General features: G+C 42.1%; 1 protein-coding gene across 1 annotated transcript; it reads left to right on the top strand.

The window, feature by feature from the left end:
- The first annotated feature begins 5,136 nt into the window (after window positions 1-5,136).
- LOC149275971 (protein unc-13 homolog D-like) lies at window positions 5,137-27,385 on the top strand. The gene is made up of 32 exons (XM_089504067.1): window positions 5,137-5,193; window positions 5,858-5,896; window positions 6,744-6,851; window positions 7,195-7,254; window positions 9,245-9,311; window positions 9,662-9,854; window positions 10,011-10,055; window positions 10,410-10,478; window positions 10,852-10,921; window positions 11,033-11,137; window positions 11,568-11,657; window positions 12,391-12,494; window positions 12,919-13,036; window positions 13,541-13,665; window positions 13,988-14,078; window positions 14,162-14,218; window positions 14,706-14,803; window positions 15,062-15,122; window positions 15,254-15,375; window positions 15,521-15,641; window positions 16,058-16,201; window positions 16,450-16,545; window positions 16,632-16,838; window positions 17,068-17,136; window positions 17,322-17,401; window positions 18,160-18,265; window positions 18,730-18,801; window positions 19,225-19,308; window positions 20,015-20,135; window positions 23,586-23,709; window positions 26,213-26,424; window positions 27,276-27,385. Exons 1-32 carry the CDS (start codon window positions 5,137-5,139, stop codon window positions 27,383-27,385), a joined length of 3,225 nt encoding a protein of 1,074 aa, XP_089360193.1.
- Window positions 27,386-27,454: the final 69 nt, after the last annotated feature.

Here is a 27,454-nt window from a genome sequence, read left to right as displayed (position 1 = left end):
GGTTATAACGAGGGCACGTCAAACAAAGCGAAACATTCCTATGTTTTTATTGTTTAACAATTGAAGCACCAAAGGTTCAGGGTATTGGGTTAAATCCAGTTCTCTTACCCACAACTCCCATATGGTAAATCTTAGCTTATTGATACAGTGCACGTAACATAGAGAGCGATTGAAATTTGTAGCAGTGCTTAGTAAACATGGCCCTATTTGTGTTTCTGCGTGTTAAAGAGCAAAGTCCGTTTAAAGTTATGAGCTGCGGTAGAAACGTGCTGTGCTGGACATTACTATCGGGTACGATCTTCCTCTTATTTCTTGTCTGCCGGGGGATCGTGGGATTCGGCAGAAGTCTCTGAAACGATCTGGGGAAGAGTTGGTGGAATATGATGGCCGGGGCACGTGATTAGGATTCCAATCCAGTTCAGGTAGAGACGGTTATCAGATCTCAGACTGCTTTTTAAGATAGCATAGACAGTATTCTTGTCGAGAAACCGGCATCAATTGGTGTTTCTTATAGATCCATATTTTTCACCAATGACCCCCTTGATGTCGATTTGGGGTCCGTGTACTGAACCGACATCCAGCATTGGAGCGAGAGGTAGGTTAAAAAGTTTGGTTCTGCTCATATAAAAACATTAATTCTTTAGTACATTCAGCGAATAAATCTTAGCAGATCTGTCATTTTTTCCCCCTAAATAAAAACAGCACATGAAGTTTTTCAGTACTATGGCAACGACTGATCAGTGTCTGCTTTTTTTGTCACATGACGTGTTTCCAGCAAACAAACCACATGAATTAAGCATTTTTTTATAGGATGAAAGAATTGTTTCAGCGCTGTACTAGAAATTTTTTTTTTTTTTAAATGGTCCGTTTAATTACAAGTTTCTGAGTATTTGGAACAGCACCTCTGCCGGCAGAACCGTTCGGTCTATCTAGTCTGCCTGTTTTTTCCATTTTAAGATTTTTAATCAGTCCTCGGTCTCGTCTTATATTCAGGATAGCTTTATGTCTATCCCATGCATTCCCAGAATTCCTTTGCTGTATTAGCCTCTGCCACCTATGACGGGAGGCTGTTCCATTTATCTACCGCCCTCTCGGTAAAGTAAAGCATCTCTCCTCATTTGAAATAAACTTCCCTCCGGTACTTGGTTAAATCCTTTTAATTATTTAAATGTTTCTATCACATCCCATATCTCTTCTTTCCTCCAAGCCGTACATATTGAGATCCAATTTCCTTAGGACAACCCTATGGCTATTTAACCCTCCTGAATACGTCCGAAGCTGGCTGTGTCACCAAAACGACTTACTTTTAACCAATGGAGTATGGCTGCCCTTACACATCGCATGGCTGCCCTCACAGACACTATAACATGTTTCCTAATGTGTACGTTTTCCTTGTTTTGCACCCAAGTGGATCCAAATCCTCTAAACATTTACCCCCCCACCCCCGCACCTCCAGTCCCTTGCCCAAGATCTGTTCGGCCTACGCAAGCGTGGCTTACCTACAGCCAGCTCCAGAGATCACGATAACCAGTAGGGTGACCACTTCCGCCATGTTTTCCAGGATGTGGAATGTATGTGGGATGTATAGACTTATGGATGCCTTCCCCAATATGTAAAAATTCTGTGTGTCCTGGAAAACATGGCTGATGTGGTCAACCTAACCCCCAATAACAAAACCCCCAACTTGCTCGTTTGGTGCCCCCGTTACTTTCAAAAGGAGCACTTTCCTGTAGAGTGATTGGCTGAAACTGGTGAGAATTAGAATTTGTAATGGTGAGGTAATTTAGGGCATTTAACTGTGTTTTTTTATTTCAAAGGAGGAGCAATGTTAGAATAAGAGGTCATGATCAAAAACTAGAGGGTTTTTCTTTACTGAGAGGCATATCCGGGAACTCTCTGAGTTTGACCCGGGAATTTCCGAGTGAAGCTCCAGTTCCCTGGGTCAACGCCTAAATCCTCCGGTTCACGAGAGTGGGGTCTTGACGCGCCCATTTCCCCATTAAATGGGGGTGTTTCTTGCGATGTCAGCTGGAATGCCCACCGATGTCAGTGTGCAGTCCTGGCCGTGTCCCGCAAGAGAATGCTCCGGGTAGCCGGACCTCAGAAGTTCCCAGGTATGGGGGGAGGTGTTGGTAAATGGAACAACCTCCTAGCAAAAGTGTCAGAGGCGAATAGAGTGAATACAGGGAATTTAAACCGTTTCATCTGTCATCGAATTGTTTCCGTGTATAAAATATTTATAACAAAATATTTCCATCGAACTCTTGTAAAAATGACCAGTAATTTTGGTTTTTTTTGGGTCAGAGGACACGTATCCAAATAAACCCTGTTTTGTGTTTTACTTCATTGAGAGCTACTTTATTTCACGATTTATCTTCGTACTGAGCCCTGAGGTTCCTCCACTACAGCTCTGTCGCCAGCCTGCACCCCTGGCAGCGAGGTAGTCCCACAAAGGTCTCCCACGAAGTGTCTGCAGGAGAACGGGGTAGAGTTCTGACTTAAATTAACTCCGGACTCAGTTTATCGTTGCTCTTTGGTTGATGTTACACTCCTGTATCGTTCCTGCATTGCTTTGATCGTTTAATCTGTTCTTGACCCGGCTTTACCTGACTCTGTCTCCAGCTTTGCGATTTGGCTTCTCAAAAGAGATATTTTGGTTCTGACCCGGCTACGTTCTGACTTTGGCTCATCTAAGCATTTGAGCTCAAGTATTCCGTCACCCATTCTGCTCAAGGGGATCCTACCTACTGAACCGATACAATTTCTAAACTTAATTAATTTGTATTTGGATTCAAGTGTCCGTCAGCTGATTAGCTCTGGGACATGCTAAGGTAGGGTACGTGTGTTACTGTATGGTGTTAATGTATGTGTAAGTATTTAGTGTTAGCATGTGTGAATGAATGCTCTCAGCTTTTGTGTGGGCGCATGTTTGTGTATAGTGTTACCATGAGTGTGTGTCCGCATGTAGTGTTAGAGTGTGTGTATGTTAGTGTATGGTGTTAAAGTGTCAGGTGAGCCTAGGGTTAGTGGTACAAAGGAGAGGCGTGAGATAGTATGTGTATGTATGTGCATGGTGTTAGAATGAGTGAGTTTGCATGTGTGGATGTACGTGTGTTTTATTTAGAGGAAGCGAAGACATACTGGACCCAGGTAACTCTAATCCATAGATTAGCTACTTGTAACTCTCAGATGATCAGTTGGGGAACTATATATATAGTGTTACTAGTTAAAAGACACAAAAAACTTTTAATTAGATGGTACACACAAAATGTAATGACACTAACTATGGTACATTCCATTTATGACATTCAAAGTAAAGAACCCCAAGTTATTTTGTAATTGTTTGTGTTTAAAGTTTAGACTAATAGTAACCAAAGACTTTAGTGCATCTAGAACAAGATGTTTGGTATTTAAGATAAAAAAGTACGGGCATGAGATGAATAGATAATTTTATCTACTCCCTGTCAGTCCCCGTCTTGTGCTCAATTTAAGATAAACACCGGCTTAAAACAGCGCTAAAAAGTTTGGAAACATTCATCGAGCAGCCAGTTTGAGGTCCGTTTTCTGAATTCCAGAATCATATCCACTGGAACGTTATACATATTCATACAGGTAGTAGTAAAGTAGTTTTTTTTTCCCCTTTTGCCATAAAAACAACTGTATTCATCTTATCAGTCTCTTCTATATGGCCTTCAAATATCAGTTGTCTAACATTTACCTCCCCACTGCCTGATTTTTGCAGGGCAGTCCCTATTTTAAACACAGTCCTGCGTTTGTTGTGGGGATCATGGGCTGGTTGAGAAGATCCTCTCCATCAACAGAAGTCTAATTTCTGGGTTCTGCCCACTCCATGGGCCAGTGGGTGCAGCCCGGACACTTTCATCCTGTGCTCGCCCAATGCTAACATAATGTGCCTCTGGGCATTTCTAGCCGGTGGCCATACCCTACAGCACCCGGTCGGCTAAGCCTACCGGGGCCACAACTTGCACAAGAGGGGCAACTGCTCAAGGAGTCCCTCGTTGGCAATGCCCTGTGTCTTTGTTCTCTTCTCTACTTATTTGTGCTTCCCAAGGCTGCCCTCCTGACCTCCAGTGCGATATCACTGTGGGCACAGCCTCTGCCCCAGTTCTACCTACCAGGGCACAATTTGCATGGGCAAGAGGGTCAGCTGCCCCAGGCGCCCATAATTGGCAATGCCCCTGTGCCTCTTTTTGCCCTTCTCTGCTTCCTTGTGCTTCCCATCACCAATGTTGAGGCCTTCTACATGACATCATTTGCATCTTGCCTTGTTTACTCAATGTACAGCACTGCGTATGATGGCGCTGCACATAACAATAAATAATAATTCAATCGGATGATACTAACTCTGAAATAATATTAATACTAACCCAAAATGATGGGCGATGAACCTCTGCTTGAAGGTGCTGTACATTTGGGCACGAGCCTCCCTCATGCACCCTCTGTCACTCATGCTTTCACTTCCTTAAAGTGATAAATTTGTGGTTTCCTCTCTGAAACTGTAAAAGGACCTGAGATAATACACAGTGTTGACTTAGAAGACTCTGGTGCAGTGAGCAGTCCGTGCTGTGCAATAAAGGAGCAGTCCGTGCCATGACTCCTGTGTTTGGGGACCAGTGAGTAGTTTTGCTCTGAGATGTTTACTCTGTTAAAGAAGGCCGGGCTGTGGGAAACGTAGTAAGTAATAACAGAAAACTTAAGCGAGCGGGACGGATGAACCGGTACTATGTAACGTAGGAAGTCGCAGATACATGGGGCATCTCCCCAGCAGAAGCGGTTACGGTTCATACAGTGAGGGGATTTAAACATGCATGGGATAGGTGTAAAGATATTCTGAATGTAAGTTGAGACCAAGGACTGAGTAAGGTTTGAGTCTCTACATCAGTGAACATGGGCAGACAAGATGGGTCTGATCTGCCATGAAATTACTTAGGGTTATTCGGGGAGCTGTTGGCGCTGTTGGCACTGTGGTGTTGGTGGTGGTGTAAGATTCATCTTGTGTGTAAGCATCCTGTGTGATCAATCTGTTTTCAGCGACAGCGTGTGTACTCGATGAGTATGGGATATGAGTGTCTGTATCGCTGAATTCTGCTCCATAAGTGAGGGACTCTGAGCATCATGGACCTCAACGACAAAGAGGGTGACCGCCCCCCGCCTGGAGATACAGAACAAGAGGTATAATATTCTCTCTTTACACTTACATGTTATATAATCTCACTCCCCGCTGCAAGAACTTCTGCCCTCCTACACCCCCCGGCTGCAAATACCAGGGGTGGAAAGGGCTGCCCCAGTTCATCTACCTGTTTACCCCTTTAACTGGGTGGCAGATCTGCAATTTGGATGTGGCAGTTATGTGAAAGCGGCAAATATATGTCTTAAAGCTATACGTTGTGTGTTGTGGTATTACCTGGAAATCTGAAATGCTGTTTCTCTCCTACTCTCTCTAATCATCCTCTCTGTTCTTCCTCTTTCTCTCCCGCTCCGTTACTTCACTCCAGTCTGTAACTCTTCCTCCTCTTTCTTAAATGTCCTCTTTCTAGCTGCTTTCTTCCTCACTCCAGCCACATCTCTCATTTCATCACCATATTTCTCTTTTTGTGATCTTTATTCACTAAACTGCGAGTTTATGGCCGCCTTGCACTGTTGTCAAGTATTTGATGTCCGTGAGTCATGCTCTGCCATCTCAGCCCATCCCTTGTTCATCGTCTCTGCCTACTTATTTTCTCTTTCATCCTTGACTGCACTCTCTCTTATCTCTGATCTCAGCGCTCTCTCTCTTTCTCACAGATCTCAGATCTTATCATCCCATCTTCTTCTAATACCGCTTCTTTCTCTACAGATGGAGTCATTAGGCCCACATCGTATCACCCGTCGAGAGGTAGGAATGATGAAAGCTTTCTTTTGCCATTTGACAGAAAACTAGTGAAACTTTAATGTAGGATAAGGAATATTTTACGTATGAATTAAATCATTCCATTTAAGAAAGGTTTCTCTCGCTGCAGTGAAATACTTTGGCTGAGCACACCTTGGTTGGTATCCCAACATCTATTCAATTTCCCAGGTTATGGAAACTTTATGAGAGATTGATGGGTCATCATGGAAAAATTATGAGTCACATAAGCTGGGGACCTCAGAGGTCTTTTCTTCCATCTAAAGACGGTTCTCTTATGATACTCTACTTTTCTTCTGCATTGGCCCAAAAAAAAGGACTCAACTTGAACTAAAGGTTATACCTCTTCTTGGGCCAATATAGTAATAGCCATTTTCCTTGTCAGTGTTATGTATAAAAGCTCAATAACCCAGCTGCGTTAAATTCTGCCAACTTCCCCAATCTGGTTGGCACAGTCCCATCACAGGCACCTAAATCATATTGGTCAGAAATAGAGTTCTTGTTACTGCAGTCTAGTGCCGGACTATGCACTGAGAGGGCAAATGGGCCAGACGGGGGTGGGTCCAAGGGTGAGCTGTGGGGTTATGGCATTATGTTATCTCTCCCTGCTTATTTTACTGTTAGAAATGACCCTATGATCCCTTTGTTTTTCAGGCGAGGTATGGAAAGAGAGGGACTGGAAGAACCCCTCAGTCCAAAACCATTAAACAGACCACTTCCGAACCCAAACCTGTCTCCCCATCTGTACAGGTGAGGCAAATCCAGATGCAGGTGACGTGAAAACAAACCGTAGCTTTTATTATTCATTATTCTTTGGTTTCTATTATTCCCTCAGCATAATCTACTATATGGAGAAGCTCTGTATACTGTCCTACATAGAATGGGATGTGCGGAACCAGAGTATATATTCGACACTGGCCAATTGTATGACTATTTACAGAAGGTAAGAGAACCGGATCATTTTTATAACAGTTTTACAGAAAATCTGGTATATAAGCCCTTTCTGTAGTCCCTTTTACTAAGTTCTACAGATGGTTAGACTCCATTGTTGGAATTCTGAGGGCCAAATAGGTTCTAGGTTTAGCTGGGCGAGCGAATGTGGGCTGGAGCCCAAAGCAGATCTGGTCCAAAGGTAAGGGTGCAGCAGGCACCACCTAGTTTAGTGGTTTACATGGACCGATCATATGACGCTGACAATATAAAGCCACAAATTCAAAAATCTTATGAAGACACCATTAGGTACAGATTACTAATACTTAAGGACAATCATTTTGCTTTTTTTCTAGGCTTTCAGCATGGAACCTGAAGAGCATGAAGCCATTCTACAGCATGTTGAAGGACTGCCGGTAATAACCACTAATATAAGCCAGACGAGGTTAGATAACTAATGTCATATGTATGATGTGAAAGACATCTGATATATTGCCTGTGCCACATGCTACACCAAGGAGGCAGCAGGAGATTAAAGAGATGTATGCATGGCTGAGAAAGCGGGGTAGGAAAGAGGGATTTGGGTTTTTAGAGAACTGGGCAGACCTAAAGTCCCAGGGGCTTAACTAGAAAACATGGAGCCCTGGTGCGAAAATTGCCACGGCCCCCCCTAACTTCAACAGCTAGTCTCAAACAAATTACACACACTTACTCATACTCACTAACACACAATTCCACCTCACCCCACTTACACATCCATGCTCTCTCACACACACACAATTACACACCCGTGCTCACAGAATTACACATGCACGCTCACACACACACAACTACACATCCACGTCACACACACAACTATACATCCATGCTCACACAACACACACAAGTACACATCCATGCTCAAACACACGCATGTATACACCCATGCTCTCACACACAAGTACACATCCACACACACAATGTGATCTCTAGTGCACCCACCCTGGGAAGTGCCAAGGTATGAACGCAAGTGCAGAAATTCCAAAGGGTGAGGGATTTCCTTCCCTCTCTTAATACACACTTATGAGTCTGGTTTAGATTTGGGACGCCATGCTCAACCCTTACTACTTAGTGGTATCATCACCTCTAGTTCCTAGATCAGGCCAGGAAAATATATGTAATCTTTACCAACCAGCAGATAAACCCTCGCCAACGAGGGGAAATATACTCTCACTCATTTGCTTTATTTTCCTATTCATCACAAGTGAGTGGTCTAGTGGAAATTTCCAGACCCACCAATGGGTTATATTTGTCTCAAAGTATGCATAAAAATAATAAATCACCAGAGTGAACAAAAAAATGTACATTTTAAATATAAAGAAGATAAGAGGTGATGTTTACTTAAAACAAACTTTTATTTTGGATATACCCAGAAAGAAAAATGATGGCTTTAGTATACGTCATCGTATCCACAAAGGATAGGATGTGAACCGTTGTTACAAGGCATGTCCTGTGTAATTTGGAATTTGTCATAAATTGCACCCATTTAGTGTATGTAAATAAAAATACTTCAAAAACGCATGTACCCACTAACCTTAAACTAAACCCACTCCAGAATAATAATAATGGAAAAAAAGCTTAAAAAACCCAAAACACTGCCTTAAAAGAAACTTTTATTCTTTTGAAACCTTATTTACAGAGTAAGGAATGCAATACAAACACACAAACGTTGGCAGTTACACAAACGCTAACGATGGCTGTATATAAAAACATCATCAAAGGTGCATTTTAAGACCATATTGTCCCGAAACCACAGAATGGCAGTTTCTATTTGATATTAAATAACACATTATTTTGATTTGCTGTACAGGATATGCATTTTCAGTGCTTTTGATACTTTTATAATCCACCCCATTGCTGCAAGCCTCACTTCCTCTAATGTAACCACGGCCCTCCTCTATGAAAACAGAGCGTCTATGTCAATAATTCCTTGTGAAACCGACGATTACTGGTGTTGTAACCCATGTCCTGGGCCAGGCGTCTCAGGAGGTTGTGGATATCTGGAAGGAATTGCGTTGAAGCAGACCTACTCATCTCCCACTATCTTCACCGTTAGGGGGACCGGATGTCCCCCTTTCAGGTGGCTGTTCTCTGGATAAGTGTTCGGTCCCCATACCAAATGTCCCTCTTTTGAAGGCACAGTCCCTCTTTGGGACCCAAATCCAATCTGTCTCTCTTTCCCCTCCTAGTGTTTCTGTCTTTAAGGAGCTCACAATGTCTGCTGAGTATGAGGGTATAAAAGTCTTCTAGAGCCCCAAAGGTCTTCTAAGTGCCTTACTCTGTGACAAAAATGGCTATTAACAGGTTAAAGACACACAGTCTTCATGAAGCTCTTTACAAACCCAGCATTTTATGTTTTCTTTACAGCCACCAATCTTCTGTGTAAAAGTCACCGTCAAAGAAGCCAAAGGCATTCTGGGAAAGGATGTTAGTGGTAGGTAACTTTATTACCCCAAGGAAATAAATAAAGGTTGTTAAGAAGCGCAACAGTCTAGTGAAAATATATTCACCAATAAAAAAAAAGCACTTCTGTGAATATTTAAGTGCAGCAGATTCACAAGAGGCAGAAAAGGTGACCTCGCACACAAATGTGTATTTGAAACAAAAAAATACTAAATTTATGCATCTTCCAAAAAAATACCTTAAACCCTCCAGAAAAAAATATAAGTGTGCAATCATTTTTCGGGAACTTTATTGTCTTATCCAAGCTTTTCAAAAACAATTTAACCGGGGGGGGTAGTTTGTGCCCTGCAATATTTTCTTGTTGCTCCTCTCTTTGCACAGGTTTCAGCGACCCCTATTGTATGCTGGGGATTGACAATCGTGCGACCCATCGGTCCAGGGACAACAGTCCTAGCCATGAAAAGAAGCAAAGGCAGAAAGCAGTCGTGCGCAACTTGATTCCAGAAGATCAAACACACAAGACCCAGGTCAAAGCCCAGACCTTAAGCCCTGTGTGGAATGAGACCTTCATACTGTACGTACCACCACCCTCCACCACTACGTTGGTCAACTGGCCTTTCAACCCTAAATGCAGTGTTTGACCTGGGAGATTTGTTAATTTGTATTTTTTCTAAAAGGTACTCTAATTTAGTTTTTTTTTTAGTTTATATTACCATTGTTTGTCTTTCAGGGAAATTGAGAACCTAGACAAAGCATGGTTTCATATGGATATGTGGTGAGTGGGATGTGATTCAAGTGGTTTAATGAAACATAATCACTGCCTTGATGTTGTCTGTTGTGAACTTCAGTTGTCCATGTCGATTTCTTTGAAACAAGGCTGTCATTGGAAATTCCGGTGCCCAGAAAGCCTGAGCCCCCATGCCCCTTCCATTAGCCTGTTTACCCACTGTGCATTTTGTTAAATAAATTAGATTTTATTCAATTAAACCTCACCCTTCGCTGTGTTTACCCCTTCCATTTGTATCTGATATTTTTCTCTTTGTATTTTTTTTTAATGCTCTATACAATACCAATAACAAACCAAGTACTGGCTTTTCTGTGCACGCTAAAATCATTTCTCTTTCCCAAGGGATTCGGATGATGTAGAATCAGTCAGAGCTAAGCTGGGAGAGATCACAGACCTGCACGGGCTGAGGAGGTGAGGATCCCACAATGAGTATGGCAAAGTCTTCATCTCAAAGGTCTCCTCTCCGTACAACCCTCTCTAACCTATATTGATGATGGTGACCGGACCAAACCTTTAAAAGAAAACGCTCACGTATATTTTTGAAAAAGTTTGTTTTGTAGCATCTCAACTTCTTACATTTAATCAATTCCATAAATAATGTAACAGATTTTAAAATGGAAATCAAGGAATGGTACCTGTGTCCTAATATGATGATACATTCAGCTTTTATTTAGTCTAAACTACCAAATACTCCCTCTCTTTCTTTTACTAAGAAATAGATCACTAGCAAATTTCCACTGCATGTTTCCTTGCTTTCTATGGCTACTTTTTTACTTTTTTTCAGGATATTTAAGGATGCCCGGAAGGACAAAGGGCAGGATGACTTTTTGGGGAATGTAGTTCTACGCCTGGGGGTAAGCGTGTGTTGGCCAAGGGATCCTTGGTGGTAGGAAAGGGAATGGATGGGGAGATCTCGTTTATGATGTTTTCTTTTGATGATGTTCTAACCATTACATTCTGTCTAGAACCTGAAGTGTAAGGAGGATTGTTGGTACAATCTGGAACCTCGGACAGAGACCTACCCAGAGAGAGGGCAGTGTCACCTGCAATTCCTTCTCACGCACAAGAAGGTCAGATAGATTTCAAGTATAAGTGATTTGATTGTTTACTAAACGTAAGCGCACCTGAGTTTGCAGTCAAGACAATTTTGCGTAATGGCACATAATGTCCAACTCACATATTCAGGAATGCCAAGACAAGTGCACACTTAATAGCAACTCAACTTGCAACTCATAATGTGCTGCAGTCAACTTCAAAATTCAAGTCTATCCTCGGTTATCATGTGGAAGACCAATGTTTGCTTACCCGGTAGCGAGGCATTTTTTGGTTAATACAGTTTGGGGATGGAACAAGTATAAAGTTACTTTGACATAAAACAAGACCAAGAACCAAGAATAGGTAGGCTTGACCCAATGATAGCTGTCATATTTAGTATTTTTGTGTTTATATAGAGACTTGTGGAGCAACTATGTGTGCTGACCTATGCTGTTTTTCCTCTAGAGAGGGACAATGCTGAGTAAAACACCAAGTTACATTGTTCACCGTCAATTGCTCCAGCAGTTTATACGTCATGAGATCAAATGCCACCAGGTACGTAGCGTGAAAACCTCTGCGACCGAGTGTTCCTTGCAAATTACTGAATTACATGGGCATGGTTAGGAGGCCCTTACATCATTCACACTGGAGACATCAGCTGGCTTAACCACACAGGGAATCTCCGTCTCTCCGTGATAGAGATATACTGATAGACAACCCAGTATATTACCGGATTGCCTCTTTGCCAAGAGGGTAAAGAGAATGAGCAGGGGCTCCTTGAGTAGGTTAATTGTCCTACAAACACCATAATACGGGCCATGGAGTAGGAAGCCATATCCCTGATTTTTTTGGAGGCTCTATTTTTTCTGTTACCTGTTAGACTTTTTTTAAGGGGGTGTTCCACATATAGGAGCAATAATTGCACTTTCTAGTATGTTTTGCTTATAAACCAGAACATTTTATTATTTCCTCTGATGTTTTAATCACATAAAAACAACACACAAACATGTAAGAAGCTTTTTCCTGTTTTTGTGTCATACGATAAGTGTTCCTGGCAAAAACTATGAACAAGGCAAGCTTTTACACAATTTAAAGGAACGGGTTTGGGCATTTAACAGTATTGGGGCAGCATTTGGCTATAAAAATGTCAAATTGAGCAGAGCAGGTAGAACAGCACCTTAGATGCCATGTTACGCTATGACTTTTTTTATACCCAGAATAGAAATATATTTTAGATGTTTCTTCCAAGGCACGACAAGTCCATCTCAAGGCACTTCTTTCCCCTTAGGCTGCTGGCACCATGTGGGATGGGGAGATCAGTCCTCATGGCTGTACTATCTTGTACCTGCACGCTACTCAGAAGGACCTATCTGAATTCCACCAGGGCCTTGCGTGAGTGTTGGGTAGCCGGAGACCTTTCCTGTTTGCCGTTCCCAGTCTCCATTCATCTCCTGTTTATCTTTGGCCTGTGATACACTGTGATACAATATATTGCATTGTGGTTGATCAAGGAAAATGTATACGTTCAATTACTCCATTTAAAAACATTTATGGCATTTGGGTTCTATGAATGGTCGTGTTGTACTGACTACATATTAATTTCATTGATACCCTTATGTTTGTTGTCCATCAGCAAGACACCATTAATATTTCACGCGATGGGAGTGAAAGAGTGAGAGCGCGTGATCACCGTATTGTGATATTGTGTATGATCAGATTATTTCTTTTTTGTTTCTTTTTGGCTGCTTTGGCCCCTGTTCTTCTCTAACCTCCTCCGTTATGCCCCCTTGTCACCCTTTTCCTTGTGTTCCCTCAGGCAGTGGCTGGTATATAGTAAGCTGTACCAGAGCCTGGAGTTCAGCAGCAGCTGCTTGCTTCATCACATTACTAGTATTGAGTACCTTTGGGTTCAAGGACGGCTGCAGGAGGAGCAGGTACTACCTCTGTGCAGGACGTGCAGCGTGATGCGTGCTTTGAATTACATATGAATTACATAAATATTATTATATCTGTATTCATATAGTATTTCATCGATTTGATGGATTTTTTTCTCCTGCGTTATGATGTCATGGTAAAAATAAACAACTGTAGTCAGAGAGGAAGGAGACCTTACATGACCTCAGGGTTCAGGGATTAAATTCACTTTTTGTTGTAAAGTTTACATGTTGTATAATTAATATTTTGAGCCATGCATCCACGGATTTCTACTATTGTTTTTTTGTGCTTTACGTAATTGAAGGTTCTTTATAGAAGGTTCACCTTAGTTCCCAAAGTTCTGTGCATTTGTAAATATTTTAATGCCTGCATATTAATGTAGAAAAAAAGAAAAAAACATTCTGGATTTTCAATTTTTTTTTATTCTACGTTGTCCCATTTGTCCCATTTACTACATGTGTACTGGGCCTGCTTCATGTCATTGTATCTTGTGTCCACTACAGAAAACTGAGCTGGCAGAGTCTTTTGAGTCCCTCCTTCAATATGGCGTGTCCGTACTGCGGAAATATCGCATTACGTTCCCTCTCTCTGCCTCACGGTCTGTAGAACATTTACAGGGTCTACTACGGTGAGTGACCACTCCAGCAGCGCCTGGCTCGTTATATCAAACTATTGCCGGCTTGGGTTCTTGACATAATCAATAGTGGTTGCTCATTATTTTCCATAATTCCCGAAGGTCCATGTGCCTAAGACATCAATTTGCCCATTTGCAAGATATTTGAATTGGAAGAAGGAAGCCATGGGATATTTTTAATTCCGGGGTTCCAGCTAAAGCGTCATGAATTGGTCCATTTGGCTGTAAACCCAGGATGTGTCTTATAGACATTATGCGTGTACCTTAAGAGAACTTCCATGACAACTGCTCAACTTAACACTTCTTGTCCATACAGGGTACTAATTCAAATGTGTAAGACCAAGGCTTTCCGAGAGATGTGTTCTTTGGCCCCAAGTCTACAGGAAAGAGTATCTGATGCTATCAAGGTAACCTGGTAAACGCTACACCCTTGCCAATGGGCTACTTCTCAGATCACTATATCCATATTATATCCATTATCCCCATACAGGCTGGAACCCATGAATGGTTTGATATGAAGCGTCAGCATCTTCAGCCAATGATTCAGGTTGGTGTGAAAGAAAGAAGCAATAGCTCATCATGAGCTGTATGGAGATAGAAATGCGTGTTTTTAGTATTTAAGCAACATATATGTGTCAGAGCACAAAACACACAAAAAACAAATAAGAAAAAATACTGGTGAATTTTGATTGGTTGTTCAAATACATGGAAAAAAGTCTAACTCTACCCTAGAATTCAGCTTCAACAATTTTATACAAAGAAACAATTAAAAGGAAATATGAGGTCACCCTATTTTTGAGAAAGCAACGATATTTCTGTATGAGGATTGGGGCATTTTCCATCCTTTTTAGAATATGGATGCACACCTCCATGCCTGATGCCATTGTAGAACCTTCAGATCTTAATAAAGATACTTCTTCTACACTGTAAACTGATTGCTACGAGGGAAGAAATGTTTGCCTTTCATCCCATTTCCATTTAATTTATTAAGCCGTATTCATTTTCTCGGTCACTGCTTCTGTTTTTCTCTGCAGAGCCAGGAGGACAACCTTAAGTCTTTGCTGTGTCTGGTAACCGATATCATCAGCGATCTGCAGAGCTGCCACAAGACCTGGAACAAGTGTTTCTTGAAGTAAGATATATGCAGTGAGCTATTTGCAGTCTATAAAAGAACGAGGAGCAACATAAAAATGAGAAAATACACATTCATTAAAACTATGTCAATTAGTGCTCGGCTTCTGAGTCTCCAGGGGAGAAGATACTGCTAGATAGGGTGCACAAACCAAATTTTTAGTGGAGGCATTTCTTTCAACATTGGGGGTTTGTTGTAAAGCAGTATATAGGTCATTATTTCTGTTAACCTCTTGGCACTGGTCTACTGTATTCTCAGCACCGTTAAAGTTGATATCTTCAGCCTTACGTTCCTGGAACTGGAGGAATTGGTAAGTAGCGTGTATATAAATGTAAACTTTTGCGGAACTCTATAGTTTAGCTGGTGTTGTTATACTTCTCAGATGTCTGCACCCCTCTCTATCTGTCTGTATTTGCCATTTCTCACTCTTATTTTGTTCAGGTTTCCCAGCATTTGCTCAGCCAGCTCCCTTCACCAAACCATAGTTCTCAACCACCACTCTCTGAGCTCCTGTACCAGCTCTACATCACCTTACGAGAGCTCCATAAGCTTCACATCTACCTACCCAAGAGGTAAACATGGTCCATCAATCACGTGGGTGGATGTCACCTATACTAAGTTACTTTATTCAATGATATTGTGTATTATTACAGAAGACGATGTCCCTTGTGTTGAGATTATGACTGCTCTTATAGTTAAAGACATTTTTTCTTCCAGGGATGTCCCACTTCCATTGTCTGGATTCCATCGCTGGTTTGTAAACTCATTACCCAACTGGCTGCTGAAAGCTTACACCACTGCTCAAGAGAGAGTGCAAAGAGCTGTACAAATTGACCAGGTGAGTGGGACCTGGGAGGGGATACTCTATGTTTCATAGGCATGCATGCTTGTCCTGAAATGATTTTGAGAGAATGAAATACAGCCTTATGGTATGTTAGAGCTTCAAGCTTAGTGGCAATTTCTTAGCCTGAAAGAATCTGCGATGATGCCAAGACAGTGCTCTTGGTTTGATTACCAACACTCCTATCTTCCAAAGTCACATAGTCAATATATTTTCAAGCATGGCCCACAACATATATTAGGTTGTTTAATACATACAGTAACATGGGCATCCAGAGTATCCTCTATGATACTGTTGGACTGTGATGGAAATTGAGTGGAACTGAGAGTCTGTCTATTCTATTTGGCTCTCAAATGACCCAAGCACAACGTCCTCACTAGCATATCACTATGTGAATGTTTGTGATTCCACAGCTAGTACCATTGTCAGAATTACAGAAACATAGTGCTTCCACTGTGGATCTGTCCACATGCTTCACACAGATCGGTCGCACGTGGCAGCAGCTCGACTGGCCGGATCCTGAAGAGGCTTTCATGATTATGGTAAAATTCACAGAGGTGAGGAGGAAAAAAGTAAACAATCTATTAAAGATTGTTAATGTTACATTAGTTTTTGTAGAAGTAGTCTATGAATTTTCTGTTGAAGGGGTGTTGCATCATTGATGAGTCTGAAATAAGATGTTTTCATGTCTTTAGGCAACCCTTGTACCCTGGCTGATTACCTTCTATGGTTCCTCATGGGGTCTTGTTTAAGGATGGCTTACACATTCATGGATCATCTATTTTTTTGTATTCTCTCTCTCCAGGACATGTGCCGCATTGCCCTCTCTTACTGCACGATGATTAAAAAAAGAGCAGAAGAGATATCAGAAAGAGGAGATGCTGGGCAAGCTGCAAACAAGGTGACCGTTTTCCACTTGATTGTCTTGGTGGTTTATATTATCTGTGGTTAGGAAAGTAACCTGATGTTTCCCATTCGTGCCCTTAGCTCTGCCTGGTTGTGAATAACATTGAACAGCTGCACTTGGTGGTGCAGTCCTTGCCTGTGAACTTGGACTGGGAAGGCCTGCAGCGTAAAACACGTGAAGTTATCAGCACAGACCAATTCAAGCACACGCTGTATGGCCAGCTGGAGATCGCTGTACGGTCCCTGGACCACGAGATCAGAAGTGTTGTGCAGGCACTTGCTCAGAAAGTAAGGGTCTCCTCCTTGTTCCTCTCAACATTCCCTCCATCACTTTCTCTTCCCAACTCTTATTTACTGTTCTGTCTGTGATGTCTGACTGTACTTCCCATCACCCTCACTTTTACATCATTCTGTCTTTATCCACATTCACTTTCCCGGCTCCCTTCCGTCTAATCATTCCTCCTACTGCTGTATTTCTGCTTCTCACTCCCACATTTTCTGTCTATTTATCACATAGTTGGTAGCTGGAATTGCCAAACACCTTCACTCTCTTGCTGCTGCCAGTGACTCCAAAGATCTCAGTGATGTAAGTATGTTTAAATGCTCCTCATACCACCTCTGTTACCCTAGTTTGTTCCTGCACCCCAAAAGCTACCATCCCTTTTCTTTGCCTGCTTGTTGCCCTCATTGATAATGTGTTATCTCCCATGCCAGCTCTGACTTCTGCTGTACTAACCTGATGGCCACGTGCCCTCCTTCTGTCCATTACAGTGCGTTATACCCCTGATGAGATTCCTGGAGTCGGAATTGCAGTACATGAATCAGAACTTAGTGCACGAAAACTTCAACTGGTAAGGTATTCACTTTGCATTGTATTCTCATTTCCCATACACAATGAATTATTTGCTGTTTCTATTCTATCATCCCATAAAACTATTCACCACATATCTGTGAATGTCGGCAAGAAATCTGACGACACCAATTCAATGAGTTGAGTAAGCAAGAGCTTCTTTATTCAAGTGCGCACAGGGGAGAGTCCAGTTCGCAGACTTCTGTACCCCTCCTTAATTTTCTAACAATATATAGGCAAAGAAGCGCAAACAGTTATTAGCATATTGTCTAGCCATCTGTTGGTATATTTACTTTGATTTGCTGACACACACGGTTTAAAGAGGTGAAGAAAAATACCCCCCCACCCCAGACATGTGAAATCTTTACTTACAGAAGGTCAAGAAAGGGACAACTTGTCCTTTGTCGTGGCGGACTCTGATTCTTTTGCAACAAGGCACTTAGAGCAAAGAAAACATACGAAAACATACCATATGTACACATTCTTCCGAGACACAAACAAGACATAAGTAAACTAAGAAATGAGGTAGACAGGTGATTGTAGTGTTATCTTATCTGCTATCAGCAGAATAAGCAATGAGGTAAAGATCATTGTACTGACATCCAGAATCAGCAAAATTCTTCAACTTCCACATATCACAACTTCTTAATTTCAAAGAAATTTGGCAAATTCATTCATATTTCTACACTCTTTACTCACACACACACTCACACTTTAGTCTTTGTCCCTTCTCACCTCCCATGTATTTTTCCTTCCCAGTCTCCTATCCCTGCTTTGGTCACACATTCTGACTGTGATCTCGAGTCTGTCCAGACATATCAGTTCCTCCCCACGATATTACAAGAGACTGCATGTGGCACTTAAGGTGAGCTTCTCCGTTACAAGACGCAGAAGAGTCTCTGGGGTCTGCTCACAAAGGTGTGAGTTGTGTTGAGTTCATGCTTGTTTGGAACAGCTCAAGTGAGATGGTTGTAAGTCAGCAACTCTCGACAGAGTTGATTCTATTGCCAACCTGCACCATTTAAAATATACTTCATAGCAATTGGACGAAACTCTATAACAACTTGAACAAGCTTGATAAGAGACTCTGTCTATCTCCAACCTGACCGCAGTTACTTTTGTAACCCAACTGAGACTTGCGAACGCATCAGATTTTGCTTTTCTTTTTTGATTTCACTATGCTTGCGATTATCATGTAATTATTCATGATATTGACACACATGAATATTTAACCACTGAGGTCAAATAACTGTATGCTTTATGGCATATTTAAAAACAACATGTCTGACAATAAAGGATGTAGTCATACTGAGCATCTCGTTCTTCCAGAACCTGGAGTTATGTTTCCATGCAGAAGGCTGTGGCTTGCAGACAGAAGACCTTCATACGCCCATTTTCACTGTAAGTGTGGGGACAAAGCTAAAAGCATACAACCAAACAAATTGGGATATAACAGAAGAATTCAAATACATAACAAAATTAACATACATGAGAAAATCCTATTTTATTAGAGGTCATGCTAGGGTGAGATGTCTTAACCTTAAACTAGCTTGTAAGAGTGCAAAGTGCATCTTTGACAGTTCTTCTTCACTAGTTGTCCTAACTTCCTAACATAAATGGAATTTGGCTAATGGAGATAATTATCACTTGTATTAGGGTTGGGATCCCCTAAATCTTTGCACTCAGGGCCCCTAAAAACCAAGAGCTTACCCCTAGGCTTTGGTTGTTCTGATAACAGGCATCTCTCATTGTCATCTTGTGATAGACTGAATACAGGCAGTATGGAGAATTAATGATATTGAATGTTTTTTGTGTTCCCGGCAGAACCTGGAGAAAGAACTGGAGCTTTGTTCTTCCTCTACTCAAAAAGTCATTGAGTGTTATTACCAACAAAGGATCCAGGAGCAGGTAACCTGCCAATTAACAGAAAGTGTGTGGAATAGTAACATAAAAATAGAAATTGTGTGGAATAGTAACATAAAAATAGAAAGTGTGTGGAATAGTAACATAAAAATAGAAAGTGTGTGGAATAGTAACATAAAAATAGAAAGTGTGTGGAATAGTAACATAAAAATAGAAAGTGTGTGGATCACTGACGTAACTAGTAAATCCAGCGCATGGACAGGATTTCCTCCCAGAAGGACACACAATTATAAAGAATTATCAGCCTTTGGAAATTGTCAGTCCACCTGCCAGGAGTCTCGGCCATCACAAGTAACTCATGTTCAGGACACAGAGACGCTGCTCGGGCGGTGGACAGAACTTTCTAACAGGCTGATTGCATCATTTGACCTCCAGGAACAACCAAAAACATGAAAATGTGACTAGTATTAGGAATGGAGGATAGTGACAGGGTTCCATCTTATTTGTGTTAATATTTGTGGCATTTAAAGTGCTCATGAGTAGATGTTATCCTGTCTTAGTCTTACTTGGTCAGCAGATTTGTGTTATTCTTGTGTATATATTGTTTTGCAGATAATCTTCATGGATATGAACAGTCTGTAGAATTTATACTACAGGAAACATGATCCACATAACTCTACAGACGAGTTATGATAGTAAATAAAGCCATGATGACGCAATAAACTATATTTTTTTATAACTGTACTCGTAGCTGGAAACCACGTCTGAGAAGTATGGAGCGGTGACAGTAAAAGCCAGCTACCTCCCGTCAGACCAGAAACTGCGCATTGAGATCCTCAATGCTGTGAATCTCCTTCCTCGGAATTCAAACGGTAAGATGACTCTAATAGAGACTTACATTAAGATAACCTATAGATGGTACCTGGTCCCAACTAGACTCAACAAAATCAGCACTGTACATTCAAATAGATGCTGGCGTTGCCTCTCCCATACAGGCACTTTTGCCCATATTTGGTGGGAGTGCCCGCAACTGTTGAACTTAAGAAACAATCTTTGGCAATTACTCGGTTCACTTTTCCCCTGTCAGGAACAACTAGATTCACAGGTGTTCCTTTTCCACCTGGGACTTGAGAATTATTGTCTAAATCATAGAATCCTAATTACGCATGTTCTTATGGCCGCAAAGATATGCATAGCTAGGCACTGGAGACAGGCAGGTTTATTTAACTGGAGATTAGTTATTAATCAAATTAACCATCAGTATCTAATGGAAAGAGGATATTATACCAAAATTAATAAACTTGCCAAATTTGACAATATCTGGCGACCTTGGAAACATGTTTGTGATATTGATTCTTAGAATGTTAGAGATTCTATTTGAGGATTAATCTTTTTACTTCCTTTTTTATATATATACATAAATTACTACGTAATATTTACCTACTTTTTTTATTTTATTTTTTTTTTACCCCTGGGCGGACAATTTATCACGACTCAATCTACGACTATGACCAACAGCTAGCCCCTATATGCAGGGCCGGCCTTTGGGGTGTGCGACCTGTGCGACCGCACAGGGCGCCACACTCCAGGGGGCGCCGCCGCCACCGTAGCGTACCGCTGCCGCCAGCAGCGTACCTAGCACCCGGCACCCCTCCAGAGACGGACAGTAATGTCCGCCGCTGGAGGAGCAGGCTTGCAAGGGAGCGGTATCGGAGGTCTTTAACAGACCTCCGGCTCCCTTGAGTGATTTTAGGCCGGTTCAAGGATCTCCCTTGAACCCGGCTTAACATCACTCAAGGGAGCCGGAGGTCTGTTAAAGACCTCCGATACCGCTCCCTTGTGATCCGCGCGGCAACAGCTGCTGTGCGCCGGGGTTTGTTGTCAGATCCCGGCGCACAACACTGAAGCCGCGCCCACCGCTGTCCGTGCCCTCTGACCCGGAAGAAGACAGAAGAACTCAAGAAGAAGAACGAAGAGGAGGAAAAGGAGCTGTAAGGAGAAAAGAGGAAAGGTAGGAAAGCATTCAGTGAGAGTGGATTGGTATGTGTGTGGATTAGTGTATATATGTGTGGATTGGTATATATGTGTGGATTAGTGTATATGTGTGGATTGGTATACGTGTGGATTGGTATACGTGTGGATTGGTATACGTGTGGATTGGTATACGTGTGGATTGGTATGTGTGTGGATTGGTATATATGTGTGGATTAGTATGTGTGGCTTGGTATACGTGTGGATTGGTATGTGTGTGGATTGGTATGTGTGTGGATTGGTATATATGTGTGGATTGGTAAGTGTGGATTGGTAAGTGTGGATTGGTATATATGTGTGGATTAGTGTATACGTGTGGATTGGTATATATATGTGTGGATTGGTATGCGTGTGGATTGGTATGCGTGTGGATTGGTATGCGTGTGGATTGGTATGCGTGTGGATTGGTAAGTGTGTGAGAGTGATGGGTGTTATGCTGTACCATTTCCAATGTCTTTTTCATGATCTAATTATGCTCTAAAAGTACATCATAACTCCCATCATTCTATACTGTTCCATACAGTGGCAGAGCTGGGAGGCAGAGGCCTTGCACCCCCACCGCAGGACTCCTGAAAGGTAAGTGAACTTCAAAGAGGGAAAGGGTAGATAGTTAGGAGGGCGTATATAGGGAGAAGGGAGTGAGACAGGGGAAAGGGGGTAGATAGGGAGAAGGGAGTGAGAAGGGGTAGATACGGCAGAAGAGAGTGAGAAGGGGTAGATAGGGCAATCATACTCCTATCATGCCAAGTCTGCGAGTAAATCCTGGAATCTGGGTATGCCTGGGCATGATAGGAATGTGATTGCTGTTAATCATATATATATATGATATATATAGACTTGAAAACCGAAGTTGTTTGTGTGGTTATTTGGAAAGTCCCTGGAGTGCCGGTAACTATTTTTGGACTTTATATATATATATATATATATATAATATTATTTAATTGTTTTCTCCTATTTTGGTGTGTTACTTACTTTAAATAAAAGTGTTAGATTTTTTATGGTGTTGGGGGGGTCATATTCGGTTTTGGCCAGGTAAATGCTGCACTTTCGGTTTCAGTCCAGAATTCGTTTCGGTGCATCCCTACTACTAAGCCAGACAATTAAGTGGTAGGCCTAGACCACATCAATGTTTGGCGTAGTATATAGTGATTGGGGTTTTGTTACAAGTTTTGTAACAAGTTTTTATTCCTTTCTTTTTTTGGGATGGGGGGGCGCCAGAGAAGTAGTCCGCACAGGGCGCCAGAACACCTAAGGCCGGCTCTGCCTATATGTCTCTCATCTCCTCCCAAGTATGACTGATGTATGAATGGTATGGTATTTGTGACTGACCTTTGGCTGTTATACTTACAGCTTATACTAAATATCCTGTAATTTACTTTTTTGTTGTTTTTCTTTCATTCGGTGGGGCCAGAATTAAAGTGTTTGATTGCTCATAATTTGTCCTTAAACAAATATACAATTTATTGTAGTACTAAATACAGTAACGAATAAGGACTGGATATTTTGTTTTGTTTTGATTAAGCGTTTATATCTATTTAATTTTATATACTTTTTTGTTGGCAAGAAAGAATTGACATTGTAATGCCCTACCGATGTACTTTACATTTGTGTCAAACTGTTTGAAAATTTAAATAAACATAAATATCAAAAAAAAGAAATTGCGCATTGAGATCCTCAATGCTGTGAATCTCCTTCCTCGGAATTCAAACGGTAAGATGACTGCACGGACATGAAATAAAGTTCGGACCTAAGTAAAAACAAATCATTTACCTATTGTTGGATAATTAACATGTAACAGCCTTATTATGACAACACATTGACTGTGCCAACTGACATGGCAACACTGAAGATATACAGAGATAGACAGACAGAAATGATTCAATTGTGACAGACGGTAGGAGTTATAAATCTCTTGAGCAGTTTATACACACAGCCTGTATCTCTCTAACATACTTAATGTACCTCTTTGTTTCCAAAAGTAGCCCATCATGAAACAGATGAGATTTACTGTCTAATTATCATCTTTCTGGAACTATCCTCTATGTACATTAAATCCTTACAACAAGCATGGATGATATTGCCTTTGTTATCGGTTGTACAAACTTACGCCTGTATTTCTATAATTATTATTAACTACAATCCACGCTAAAGTACAGACTTCCAGCTCTCGGTAAAGTGCAAATCCAACAATGCTCAGCTGTTCACGTGCTCAGCTGTGCCATCATAGGATTTGGAGATCGTCGACGGCTGGAGAGCTGCATTTAGCTAATCTTTACTGCTTTTCCGCACAGGGGGCAGCGACCCGTTCGTGCAGCTGAGCCTGGAACCTAAGCACGTTTTCCCTGCTGTGGAGCAACGTTCTACCCAAATACAGAAGAACGAGCAGAACCCATTGTATGATGAAACGTTTGACTTGTGAGTTCCATTCATATTCCTATGTGTTATTCCTATGTGTTATTAGATTGTGTGATAAAGGCTGAGTAAATAAATCTGTTTTTAAAAAAATATAAAAATGTATATATATATATATATATATAAAACACTTTCAAAACTGCTGGTTACTAGCACCGGGCTTGGAATATTTGGAATGGTGTGCAATGGACTCTGTGAGTAAATATATATATATATATATACCGTATTTGCTCGATTATAAGACGAGATTTTTTTCAGAGCAAATAGGTCTGACTATGAGACGACTAAGATCCAGATCCCCCGCAGCTGCAGGGGACCTGGATCCTCCTGCCCCCCCCCCACTTACCGGTACCTCTGAGTCCCCGGTGTGTAGCTGGGGCAGCGTGTAGATGTCTACGCGATTCGCGTAGACAACTTCTGCTGCAGCAGGAAGGAGGTATGGCTAGCAGCGGGGGTTGTCTGCGTCCATTCCACAGACCTTCCCCGGCTGTCAGAGATCAGAGTTCCCCGCACCGGTGCCGGTGCCGCACCGGTGCGGGGAACTCTTATCTCTGACAGTTGGGGAAGGTCTGCGCGATGGACGCAGACAACCCCCGCTGCTAGCCAGGCCTCCTTCCGGCTGCAGCGTAAGCGCGTGGGATCTACACGCTGCCCCGGCTACATGACAGGGAAGTCAGAAGCACCGGTAAGTTTGGGGGGGGGGCGGGGGAGTGTTAAATGGGGGGCATAAGGCATTTCTGGAGGCAGAGTGCTCTGGAAAATGCCTTTTAACCCCCTTAATGCCACTCTGCCTCCTGAATGCCTTATGCCACTCTTATGCCACTCTTCCCCATAATATGCCTTTTAACCCTCTAAATGCCAGAGTGACATATAGGGGTATAAGGCATTTCTGGAGGCAGAGTGGCACATAGGTGGTCAAAAGGCATATCATGGGGCACAGTGGCATATAGGGTTAAAAGGCATATCATGGGGCACAGTGGCATTTAGAGGGTTAAAAGGCATATCATGGGGCACAGTGGCATATAGGGGGTATAAGGCATTTCTGGGGCAGATGTGCATAACTGGGGGGCAGGTTGGAAAATAGAAGGAAATAAAACCTAAATATTTTTCTCAATCATAGATTTTATTAAAAAATAGTTTACATGAATTAACATTTACTGGTAAAACTTTTTTCCTATAGGGTCGTCTTATATTCAGGCTTTTTCTTTTTTTCCTAAATTAATATTCAGATTTGGGGGGTCGTCTTATAATCGAGCAAATACGGTATATATATATATATTTATATATATATATATATATACGTTTAAGTTTATTGTTTTTTAATATGCATATATCCATCTTAGGAATTGTTTTATCGGATCATGTACTTTTAATGTTCTGTAATAACATAAATTGAAAATACGCATATATATTGTCACGACACAGCGTACAGAGGAGACTCCGTAGTCAGGTAGGACCGCAGGGATGGTCCAGAGAGCCGAGGTCAGGATACCGGAGAGCAGGATAAACGAGGAGCAAGCCGAGGTCAGGATACCGGAGAGCAGGATAAACGAGGAGCAAGCCGAGGTCAGGATACCAGAGATCAGGATAGTCAAACAAGCCGAGGTCAAATACAGGAATCAAGCAGGAAAACGCTATCTGGGTGCTAGCACAGGGCATAGACGACCATCAGAAGGCAAGGTCTCAGTGTACTGAAGTCTCTTAAGTAGGCACAGGAAGTTTAGGCACTAATTGGAGATTTCCCGCCAAAATTTCAAAGTGCCGTTACGTCACTTCCTGCGCAGCCATCTTGTGGTTGGCGATTGCGTAATCTTCCTATATAATTAGATGTAGTCTCCGCGGGCGCCACTAGGTGGCGTGAAGAAGAACGCGTCCGGACACCAGAGCTGGACCTGTGCTCTGGCTGAAGCTGCTGGGAACGCGACGTGGATGAGGTAAGTTCCCCCTCAATCTGCAGCGGCTGCCTCCGCTGTGCAGAAGCGGGGGGTCTCCCCCTTCTCCGCGGCGGTCGCGTCTGCTGTGCAGAAGCGGGGGGTCTCCCCCTTCTGCGCGGGGACTGAGGCTGCCGTGCGGAAGCAGGGGGTCTTCCCCTACCTCGCGGCGGCTGCTGCTGCCGTTCAGAAGCGGGGGGTCTCCCTCTTCTTCGCGGCAGCTGCGGCTGCCGGACCGAAGCGGGGGGTCTCCCCCTACCTCGCGGCGGTTGCTGTTGCCGGCCGGGGGACCCAGCGGATCTCCCTGCCGGTAGCGTGACATATATATATATATATATATATATATATATATATAATAAATTGGTTTAATGCAATGCAACAATGGTCCAATAAGAAGTATTGTGCCATATTTTGGAAGGCTTATTATGGCACCAATTAGCTAAATGTGAGGCATTCGATCTTCGCATTAGAACTGTGTCCCCGTGCTGCTCACTTTAACTACGTCCCTTGCCCTGATCTGCTGTAATATGTGATATGGAAAGCATTTTATATGTAAACTCACTTGTTGTCCTCAGTCTGGTGACCTCTGGACAATGTGAGGAGCCTGGAGCTTGCCTTCTACTCGCCGTCTTCGATTATGACACCTTCCTGTCAAATAGTTTGGAGGGAGAAGCATTCCTGGCTCTGGCAGATCTTCCTGGATTACAGAGAACAGAACTGGAAGGCAGCGACGTCATGGTCAACATAGCCCAACGGCGGCTGCCCCTTACTCATCCAAAACCTGGCGGTAGGTCTAAATCCTGGAGGTATACTGGGTTTGCGTAGTTATAAGGGTAGAAACATGGTACGTCATAAACTTTAAACTCTACAAGACTGAAAGCCAGAAGCCTAATAGTTTTTTGCTTCACAAATATCTATTATTTACAGATTAAACGACAAAAGAAAGATGCGCCGTTGCTGCTTACTTTATTTTATTTATGGCTATATGTCCCACATCATATTAAATTTGTGTAACTGGACTAGCTTTGGTTGAGAAGGTCTCTATGGTTTGTCACATAACAAAAGCAGAAGGAATATACATTTTTGGTAACCTTCCAATATGTATATGAATGTGAACAAGTTTGGGTCAGCATAGGAGTTCTGCAAATATATGGGGCCTTTGAGCAGTTTCGGACACTAAATTTCTTCTAGGGTGAGAAAATGAAGGGTGAGCTTCATCATTCAAGCTGTTGGCTTCGTGTTCAGCCACCAGAAGGTGCCAGACGTTCCTTTCCCCGGTTATAAAGCGTTGCTTACCAATCACATCACGTTGCTTCCCTGAGATAGATCTTTAGTCTAAATATATAAAAAATGACACTGACAAAAGCACACGTTATTGGTTTTAATCAATACATTTTAAAAGGTGTGACAACAAAAGCTAGTATATATATTTTTTTCACAGTGCGGGATATAGACAACATGATTAACACTCATAGGGTTCTGTAAAAAAACATAAAAAGCTAGTTTGAGAAGACGAGTAAAATAGTAACAATGTGTTTCAGCGTCATACAAATATTAGTCCGGCATAACAGGACTACTATCACATGTATCTACCCACATTCTAGATATTGTTTTGTCACACATCTCAATACTTTGCAGCAGATCGAATCCTTGATCTTCTGGAGTCCCGTCGATCCGACAAGGAAGCTGCCATGTTTGTCAAGTTACGTAAGCAGAGGGTCAGGCAGTGTATGAAATGTGAGAAATGACCCAGAGACGGCGCCATAGATGAAATATACTTAAAAATATCCTGAGATGTGATATTCCTGCACAGCTTC

This window comes from Sceloporus occidentalis, unplaced genomic scaffold (assembly GCF_023333645.1).
Source record: "Sceloporus occidentalis isolate IW3139 unplaced genomic scaffold, rSceOcc1.0.p SCAF_253, whole genome shotgun sequence".
In the NCBI taxonomy this organism is placed as follows: domain Eukaryota; kingdom Metazoa; phylum Chordata; class Lepidosauria; order Squamata; family Phrynosomatidae; genus Sceloporus; species Sceloporus occidentalis.
Note: the sequence above shows the minus strand (reverse complement) of the source record. Positions and strands in the feature narration are given on the sequence as shown.